This window comes from Musca vetustissima, unplaced genomic scaffold (genome assembly GCF_032173495.1).
Source record: "Musca vetustissima isolate MV318-11 ecotype Yass unplaced genomic scaffold, APGP_CSIRO_Mvet_v1 utg4539, whole genome shotgun sequence".
Lineage (NCBI taxonomy): Eukaryota > Metazoa > Arthropoda > Insecta > Diptera > Muscidae > Musca > Musca vetustissima.
The window spans coordinates 71491-82058 of record NW_026888106.1 but is presented as its reverse complement, the minus strand read 5'-3'; the positions used below and the strand labels follow the sequence as shown (position 1 = coordinate 82058).

Genomic DNA, 10568 nt, shown 5'->3' with positions numbered 1-10568 from the left:
TATTTGGTGATGAGAGACACTAAAAACAGGCGAACAAAATAAAATAACAAAATCGGATTTTAAATAGATTGGCAATAAGATTAGAAGGGGGAAATGACTATAAGAGCTTCTTGGCTAAAGTTGAACTATTTTTTTTAGTTATTTTTTCATTCATTCATCTTCATCTTGTGTACAGATCGATTATTTGTTTTTTTTCTAATATAATTTCATTTGTTTTTTTTCTTTGATATATAATTTTACTTAATAAAAAAATTATTATTTTTATTATCATTTTTAAATAATCCAACAAATCGTATGGGCAGCATTGTATTTTTGTTTTTCGTTATATTTTTACTATTATTTAAAGATGTGTTGTTGTTGTTGTGTGTGTGTGGTATTTATATATTCAAACCCATATCTTTTGCCAGAATTTCCGTTGCAATTGTTGCAACATATCGACTGGCACACATGCAGCTTTCAACAACTACTAAATCTTATTACTCGCTGTCTGATCGTGACGTGCACTATATTTGGGATTTGTTGGCATCACAGTTTTCGTTATTAGTTCATTGGGTGCCTCCAAAACGCCTTTGGCATGAGCGGCAGCCGTATCGCAATCGGTACGCCGGGATATTAGCAAGCGTATATCGGTGTGCAGCATTAAACGACCCGAACGTGATGTTTGGAATCTGGCAGAAAAGGGAAGAAAAAAAAAACATTATTAAAGTGGAATTGATTACTAATAAGAAAAACTAAAATTTGTCCACGACTAACTGCTTTAATAGTTCCTCAGAAATATTCTTTAAAAATCCACGCCTTATTGCTTTAATGGTCCCTCAGAAATATTCTTTAAAAATCCACGCCTTATTGCTTTAATGGTCCCTCAGAAATATTCTTTAAAAATCCACGCATTGTTGTTTTAATGGTCCCTCAGAAACATTCTTTAAAAAAAAACACGCCTTATTGCTCTAAAAGGCCCTAAGAAATATTTATTAAAAATCTATGCCTTATGGCAAAGTTCCTCGAAAATATTCTTTAAAAATCTATGCCTTATAAGCCTTATGGCTTTCAAAGTTCCTCAAAAATATTCATTAAAAATCTATGCCTTATGGCTTTCAAAGTTCCTCAAAAATATTCTTTAAAAATCTATGCTTTCAAAGTTCCTCAAAAATATTCTTTAAAAATCTATGCCTTATGGCTTTCAAAGTTCCTCAAAAATATTCTTTAAAAATCCACGCCTTATGGCTTTCAAAGTTCCTCAGAAATATTCTTTAAAAATCCACGCCTTATGGCTTTCAAAGTTCCTCAGAAATATTCTTTAAAAATCCACGCCTTAATGCTCTAAAATACCCTCAGAAAAACTAAAATTTGTCCACGACTAACTGCTTTAATAGTTCCTCAGAAATATTCTTTAAAAATCCACGCCTTGTTGCTTTAATGGTCCCTCAGAAACATTCTTTAAAAATCCACGCCTTGTTGCTTTAATGGTCCCTCAGAAACATTCTTTAAAAATCCACGCCTTATTGCTTTAATGGTCCCTCAGAAATATTCTTTTAAAAATCCACGCCTTGTTGCTTAAATGGTCCCTCAGAAATATTCTTTAAAAATCTACGCCTTATGGCTTTCAAAGTTCCTCAGAAATATTCTTTAAAAATCTACGCCTTATGGCTTTAATGGTCTTTCAAAAATCCACGTTTCCCTCAGAAATATTCTTTAAAAATCTACGCCTTATGGCTTTCAAAGTTCCTCAGAAATATTCTTTAAAAATCTACGCCTTATGGCTTTCAAAGTTCCTCAGAAATATTCTTTAAAAATCTACGCCTTGTTGCTTTAATGGTCCCTCAGAAACATTCTTTAAAAAAAAACACGCCTTATTGCTCTAAAAGGCCCTAAGAAATATTCATTAAAAATCTATGCCTTATGGCAAAGTTCCTCGAAAATATTCTTTAAAAATCTATGCCTTATATCTTTAAAAGGCCCTAAAAAATATTCATTAAAAATCTATGCCTTATGGCTTTCAAAGTTCCTCAAAAATATTCTTTAAAAATCTATGCCTTATGGCTTTCAAAGTTCCTCAAAAATATTCTTTAAAAATCTATGCCTTATGGCTTTCAAAGTTCCTCAAAAATATTCTTTAAAAATCCACGCCTTATGGCTTTCAAAGTTCCTCAGAAATATTCTTTAAAAATCCACGCCTTAATGCTCTAAAAGACCCTCAGAAATATTCTTTAAAAATCCACGCCTTATTGCTCTAAAGACTCTCAGAAATATTCTTTAAAAATCAACGCCTTATTTCATTCAAAGTTCCTCAGAAATATTCTTTAAAAATCCACCCCTTATTACTCTAAAAGTCCCTGAAAAATACAATCCTTAAAAATCCAAGCCTTCTAGCTCTAAAAGACCCTCCAAATTATTGTTTAAAAAATAATAAAAATAATCTTAAAAAAACCCTTACCTCAAATGTATGGAATAGCGTAAACTCTTCATATTTTCAGCTGACATAAAATGGCCCATTTCATTTTCCAGATTGTTATTGTTGTTGCCATTACTAGTGTTATTATTATTGTTGTTATTGTTAAGGCCAATATTGTGGTGCTGCTGTTTATTCGAATTTATTGTCACACCATCACCTCCATCATTGCCGGAATTATTTTCCATATTGCCATTTTGCACCATAATATCACTAGATCCAACACTGTTTAATGTTGTCGTTGTTGTTGTTGTTTGAGTATTATTGCTGCTGCCCGTATCGGCCAAAATACGCTGACGTATAAATGTTTGATGCAATGCTGGCATATCACGCATATCGTATGGTATCACAAACATACGAACAACGGTACCCATGGGATTTAGCAACGTGGCTTGGACAGTACCACAACGTGGTACCGAATATCCTTTGCGGGGTAGGCGTATTTCACACTGCAACAAAAGATAAAATATAATTAGTATTTAAATCCCAATATCATTTGAATCTCCTTCACTTACCAAATAGGGTGTACTCAATGTTTCACCCTGCAGTTCATAGAAATATGCTGCAGCCGGTATTGTCAATTGTGTGGGACAAAATCCTCCCGAAGCACCCAGCAACAGCTTGAAACCCATTACTTCGATTTTGGGCACTAGACGCCGTTGCAGCAAACTCTCTTCGAGATTACCTAAAATCGGTTTGCGACCAAATACTGCAGCTAAACGTGAACGCAGTTTTACGGGTGACGTGGCAAATGGACTATACATTCCACAATCGAGATCTTCATCGGAAAATTGTTCATCCGATCCAAGGGATGAGCGATCCGAACGATCAGATAAATGTCGTGAACGTCTTTTATATAATGCGGAGGCTTTAATAAAACGCGGCGACAGAGATGGCGAATTGGGTAAGGTGGGTGCTGAATTGGATTTTTGTACCGTTATTAGGGGTGGTGGGTGAGGTGGTTGTGTAGCTGGACCGGAGGATGGTGTTTCAAATGAGAAGGTGGGTGCCGCTGCCAGCTTGTCCGAGCCATGTATACCAGCTGATTTGGAACCCGAGCATTGAATTGGTGGACCCCCACCTACCGTTGGCGATGTTGTGGCAGTATTCGATGATGACGATGAATTGCCTCCATTTCCAATGGGTATGGGCGAGGAGGCCTTCATTTCAGTGGGATTACAAAAAATCCTTGTTAAATTCACTTTAGGTGAATTACGTCTTGCCAATAGCGGGTTATGTATGGAGGATGATGATGGATGTTGGTTATTGCATTCACCGCTATTTTGTTTTTCGGCCACATTGCCATTCACATTAAAATTGAAAGCGATTTGTAACAGACTTGGTTTGGGTGTCTGCTTGTGAGGCTGCTGTTGCACCTGCCGTTTAACATCTAATTTCAATTGTTGTTCACTGGCTGTGGGTGTCTTAAATTGTGCCATAACCTGACCACCAGGACCTTTGCTACTTTCCGAACTGTATTCCAACATCATGGGTGGGGTGTAACACAAACGTTGTTGCACTGCACTGTTGTTGTCAGTCGCATTTGTGGACGACTGGCCGTCGCCGCCGGTTCGATTTTCAGGCAATTGTGTGTAATACGATTTGTTGTTGGTTGTCAATGAACAACGTTCGATGTTTGGTGTTAATTTGGTGGAAGATACAAAATATTCCTGGAAAATAAAATAAATAAAATTAAATTTTTTCAGAAATTGAACAAGATTGCTTTGAAATCCCTGGGAAATATTACTTAAAAATCAACGCCGTATTCTTCTCAAAGACCCTTAGAAATATTTCTTAAAAACCAACGCCTTATAATTTTAAGAGACCCTAGAAAAATATTCCTTCAAAATCTTCGCCTTATTCTTCTAAAACACCGGGCAAATATTCCTTAAAAATCCACTTCTTATTACTCTTGAAGACCCTGAGAAATATTCCCTAAATATCCTCTCCTTATTGTTCTAAAAAGCCTATATATTCTTTAAAAAACCAAGACTTATTGCTCTAAAAGACACTGGGAAATATTAGTTAAAAATCTACGTTTTGATGGTCTAAAAGGCCCTGGAAAATATTCCTTAAAAATCCAAGCCGAATTGCTCTAAAAACCCCTCTGAAATATTCCTGAACAAATCACGTCTTATTGCTCTAAAAGACTGTGGGAAATATTCCTTAAAAATCCCCGCCTCATTCTTCTAAAAGACCGCCTGAAATATTCCCGAAAAATTATCGTCTTATTGCTTTACAAGACCCTAGGAAATATTCCTAAAAAATCAGCGTCTTGTTACTGTAAGGGACCCTCTGAAATATTCTTTAAAAATCCACGCCTTGTTGCTCTAAAAGACCCTCAGAAATATTCTGTAAAAATTCACGCCTTGTTGCTCTAAAAGACCCTCAGAAATATTCTTTAAAAATCCACGCCTTATTGCTCTAAAGGACCCTCTGAAATATTCTTTACAAATCCATGCCCCAAAAGACTCTGGAAAGTATTTCATAGAAATGGCTCTGAAAGACCCTGGGAAATATCCCTTTAAATTTCACGCCTTATTGCTTTAGAAGACCTTGGGAAATATTCCTTAAAATTCCACGCCTTATTGATCTAGAAGACCCTGGGAAATATTCCTTAAAAATCCTCGCCTTATTGTTCTAAAATAACCGAGCAACCCGCCTTATTGACCCAGAAAAAAATCCCCACCTTATTCTACCTCACAAATATTCTTTAAAATCCACGCCTTGTTGCTCTATAAGACCCTGGGAAAAAATCTTTAAAATTCCTCGCCTGGTTGCTCTATAAGACCGTCACAAATGTTCTTTAAAAATCCACGCCTGGTTGCTCTAAAAGACCATCACAAATATTCTTTAAAAAAATCCACTCCTTATTGACCTTAGGGACCCTAGGAAATAGTTAGTCACGGGGTTATTGCAGCATCGGTACTTGAAAGATTTATTTATTTTAGAGTGTTGCGGTAACCCGTCAATCATCATAGATCTGGCATCATTGTTTCTTGCTACACACCAATACAACAACACATCTCTTTCATTCATTCAGTCTATTCGCGTACGAATTGTCTCACAGTTCTGTCGTAGCACGCTCAACATTTTGTAACGTATTTTAGTTTCTAGAATAGATCTTGCCTAAGTTTGTTAAATCATAAACCAAGTCATTTATTCACAACATAAAGGCAATCAAATCGTATTTCAGCCCCTCGTAAAAGCACAACATAGGGGCCCTTTTCTTAGCCTTTCAGAAAACTTTCTATGAAATAATTCCAGGAGCCTTTTGCTTAACAAATTACTGATATCCTTTCATTTACATATTAGGATTCGATATATAAAAAATAGAATAATTTTTCTTTACATACCTCTTCCAAATATTGTGGATAATGTTCCTTATAATTATCTATCATTAATTTATTATCACATATTTCCGCTTCTTCAGCTTTAGCATTCTTTACTGCATGTCGAATATTATCGACACAATCTTCAGATGTTAAGGTTGTTGTTGACATTTTCCCACCATCCTTTTCATTGTCGGCATCAGTGTCCAAAATATCATCGGCAGCACCAGTAGGACTACCACCACCATTCATTTGATTGTCAGCCACCATGTTACCAAAGGATGTTGAAGGCGATCGGGAGGAGGACGACGACGATGAAGAAAAGGAATTTTGACATGAATTATTTTCGGCAATAATTGTTTGATTATTATCCGAAATGTTGATGTCATGGAGAGCACTACTAGCTGATGGTGACGATGTTGGCTGGTGTTGTTGTTGTTGCTGCTGTTGAAAATGATGTTGGGTTTTTTGTCGCTTACACACTTGACAACTCTGCAATTGGGAAATTTGGGAACGATGATGATTTTGTTGTTGACCTCCAGCATTGTTTTTGTTATTTATTGTGGATTTTCTTTCACTTGGCTGCTTTTGTTGTTGCTGTTTGTTTTGATGCCCTGCCCCTATCCCCAAATCTTTGGTTACTTTAAGTTTCTTATTTGCCTTCGGTGTCCGCTGTATGGCTTGTAATAAAAGTTCCGCCTTGTTACGGGGTGTTTGTATTATATCGCTACTATTTAAACTACTGGCAGATGATGATGCAGATGGTGTGGAGGATGTTGAACGGCTAGAGTTAGGTGTAGAGACTGCTGCTAGATCCAGCATACCATCATCTTCGTCATCCTGTTCGTCCTCCTCCACATTGTGGTGGGGGACATTGTGGGGTGAGCCTTTCAGGGGATTACATTTTAGGCAAATCATTGACTTTTCATAGCCACAGGCTGAACATGTTAGGATCGAACCTTGTTGTTGTAAACTATCTATTGGACTAGCAGCAGCTGGAACAGCAGCATGGTGATTTGTTGGGGTGATGCTGATAGTTTGGGTACCAGTTGAGATCATTTTTACATGCTGCTGCTGTTGACCATTTCCAGAGGGAATGCTATTTTTAAAACTATTTGGTAATTGTTGTTGTTGCTGTTGTCTTTGGCCTTTTGTTGCTGTAGCTTGAGGGTCTTTTAAACATTTCAATGATGATGGAGGAGATGAAGAATTCTGTTGACATTCAATACGATCATCATGGTCATTATTAACACCATCATCACAACAATCCACATCATAGTCTTCGTCGTCATCACCCTGTTCCATTCTTTGCGAAATCACGGTACAGCATTTGGAATTTTCCATTGCCATGGAACCATCACTGGTCTTACTCTGCTGTACTTGCTGTGTTTGTTGCTGCTGCTGTTGATGATTTTTCTTATCACGTTTCAGCATTCGTTTGCGATATTTGAGTAGCTGCTTTTCACGATGTGAAAGATTTGCATAATTTGTACTTAAAGAGGAATTGGAACTATCACCTTCACCAAAACCCGCACTGCCACTAAGATCACAGCTATCGCCACAAGCACCCGCACCACCACCACTATTGAAACTGTCACCATCCAAACTGTCATTATTTGTTGTTGTTGTGCAAAACTTTTGGAAATCATGGTGATTTGTTGTCGAGGCGGAGTAGCAGGAGCTGAAGGAGCAGGAATTGTCATCAATATTGGGATTTCCTTTATTTAGATAGCTGGCATTGAAAACGGCAGTTTGTTGTTGTTGCTGTTGACGATGATGATGTTCCTTTGAATTTTTATTATCACAGTTAATTAAAGTTAAAGATTTTGTTGTTGTTGTTGTTGATCCGGCCGTTACATTTGTTGTGGAAGTTGTTGCAGACATTGTTGACGACGACGACCACGACCCACTACAGCTGGACGCCGCTGCTTCTGTGGCTTTATTTGGGGGACTAATTGTCGTTGTTGTTGGCGATACCGTGGCTGTGTTGTTGTTATTTATTTTGGGTATACCGCCCGTTATACGTGGAAGACTTTTCAAACAAACCGATAGACTACAATTTTCCGATACATTGACATTTGGAAAATTGTGTACATTCGGTTTTGTATTAAAGCATGCCGTGCTGCTGTCACCACCAGCCTCATCGTATGCCTTGATACGATAGAAAATATTTAGACGTGGTGGACGCTGATGATTTGTACTATTATTGGCATTTGTTGCTGCTGTTGCGGATGGGGATGGGGTGTTGCTGCCAGCACCACCACCACTAGAAGTGCCACAATTTGAACTCATAGCTGCTAGAATAGTACTCACATTCATTGTTGCAGTTGTTGTTGTGGCTAAATCACCTGCCGCACTCTGCCTTGACGATGATGTGGTGGTGGTATAGATAAGGCGACCAGTATCATAAATGGTCTTGTCCGCTTTTTTAATGAGATCACACCAGGCACTGATTTGTGAAAAGTACAATTGACTGCGTATGGCACTACATAGTGAGGGCAGGGTCATTGTGGGCGGTGGTTGTCTGGAAAAACAAAAACAAGGGGAAATATTTAATTTTATAAATACTTAAAAAAAAACGAGATTAGGCATGAGGTTTTTATTGGTATGGTAGGACTTTATAAATACGAAATGGGCTGTATAGAGACCGTAGGTCTTTAGACAGACCAATTGGGCTGTATAGAGACCGTAGGTCTTTAGACAGACCAATTGGGCTGTATAGAGACCGTAGGTCTTTAGACAGACCAATTGGTCTGTATAGAGACCGTAGGTCTTTAGACAGACCAATTGGGCTGTATAGAGACCGATTGAGACCGATTTTGAATACTCACTTATCATTAACGCTTATTATCCATTGTTCTAATAAAATTTTATGGCCAACTGGTCCCAAATAGACTTCTATACAAATAGGCTCACCACGGGCTAGAATATTTTCTATTTTAATACAATAGGCACGCCAGCGAGTGCACTGTGGTATAAAAAAAAAGAAAAATAAGTAAATAAAAACAACAACAACAGAAATGCATTTGATCTCACCGTTATATTAACATATGACATATCACAGTGGTGTTCTTCAGCATCTGAGGCATCACCTTTGGCTAGTCCCATTTTGCGCAGGAACTGATCACAGTGTGGACCCTGTTGGGGTGGTGTTGTGGTTGTTGCCGTAGTCGAAGAATTACGACTTGTTGTAGCTGTTGTCGGCGGCTTGTTGCTTGCCGAACATTCTCGCCGCTCAAATAGATGGCGTTGATGCTGATGATGAAAGCCGCCATAGGGGGAATTATCATAGAGGCTATTTGTCGAAGAACTACTATTGGTGGGCGTTGACTGAGGCGTTGGCATATTGGCTGATTTTCTTTGCAGATAATCTTTATTGTGTGCGGCGGCGGCCGTGGCGGTGAAAAAACTCGGGGTTGGTGAATTATAGCAATTCGATGTACCGCACCCACCACCCGAAGAACTATTAGCCGAACTTCCCGATAAATCAGTGTGCTGGGGTGTTGGGAATCTTGGTATATTTTGTGGTGTTATACGATAATGGGTATATTTGGGTGTTGATGCTGTTACGGGAGTGCCAACACGTAGCCAGGTATTGCTGGCCAATGACTGTAAAGAGCACAACGAGTTATCAATGGCACCATGACTGCCACCAACTCCTCCACTTAAGAGACCACCACCTGCACCGCCACCACTACTATTCGGTGGAGAATTATACAAATTCATGCGATTCAGAGCAATTCGACGTATAATTTCAAAATCTCCAGCACCACTACTTCGGCGCTCATCGTGTGACTGGTCGGTGGTGTTAATGGCCAGGGCCACATATTCCGGTTCGGCGGAACGTACACCACAATCAACAGCCACAGCCTGTTCCGCCGTCGTCATTTGTTGACGCTGAGCACAGGGAGATTCTTGACGTAGCTGACTTAGTTTCTGCGACCAACGGCTGTGATTGCTCTCCACCGAGGATCCGGCACTTTCACTGCTGCTATTGCTGTAATAATCACGCAGACGCAACGATGATGACTGTGCCGCCGAATCCGGGGAGTTAGATGCTTTGCGTCGCAAATAATTGGCCAATTCAGAGGAGGAAGAAGTACCACTGCCGCCATGAAGATGATGTTCCTGCTGATGATGATAGATGCCAGTGACGGCCCGTGAGGTTGATGGTTTGGGTGATTGTCGACCGCAAACACCAGCACCTGAACCGATACCACCACTGCCAACATCGTTGAGCGTATTATTGGCCCCAATTGTCAGGCTGTTTATTGCATCCTGACATTTGGCAGCATATTCATCTTCGGCCAAGGCACGTCCTTCCAATATCAATGAGGCAATACCCAGTAAGGCTGAATTGCAGGCATTGTTGGGCGTCGTTTGAGCACCACCACCACCACCCGTGGCGGCAAAGGGTGATGCTGCCGCAGCATTATTGTTGCTGAGGCCAACAACAACAGCTGTGGGTGGTGAAGAACCGCTAAAGGATGTGGGTATCATTTTCTTTCTTTTCTGTTTTGAAAATCGTTTAAAGGGATTTTTTTTTGGATTTTCTGCTTCTTCTTCTTCTAACGAGTTTAGACCAATTGACGTCGACGCCGGCGATTTGTTCTTGTTGTTGTGATCGTCGTCGTTGCCGAAGTCAATTTCTTCTCCCTCTCTCTCCGCTATCACAAAAAGGCAGCAGATTTGGGTAGTCCGCTCCTCCACAACGCTTGTTTTTTGAACTGAAATAAAAGAAGAGAGATGGATATTAATATAAAATTTCGAATGTACGATTTTTTGGA

At 39.2% G+C, this 10568-nt stretch overlaps 1 protein-coding gene across 1 annotated transcript; it reads right to left on the bottom strand.

Annotated features, from left to right (window-relative positions):
* Positions 1-384: 384 nt before the first annotated feature.
* LOC133335927 (protein Atossa) lies at positions 385-10281 on the bottom strand. Its single transcript, XM_061544219.1, has 8 exons — positions 8818-10281; positions 8613-8749; positions 8049-8305; positions 7639-8000; positions 5806-7545; positions 2965-4119; positions 2435-2898; positions 385-668 (listed from the first exon to the last, which is right to left on the bottom strand). The coding sequence occupies exons 1-8, from the start codon at positions 10279-10281 to the stop codon at positions 467-469; spliced, it is 5781 nt and encodes a 1926-aa protein (XP_061400203.1). The 3' UTR covers positions 385-466.
* Positions 10282-10568: the final 287 nt, after the last annotated feature.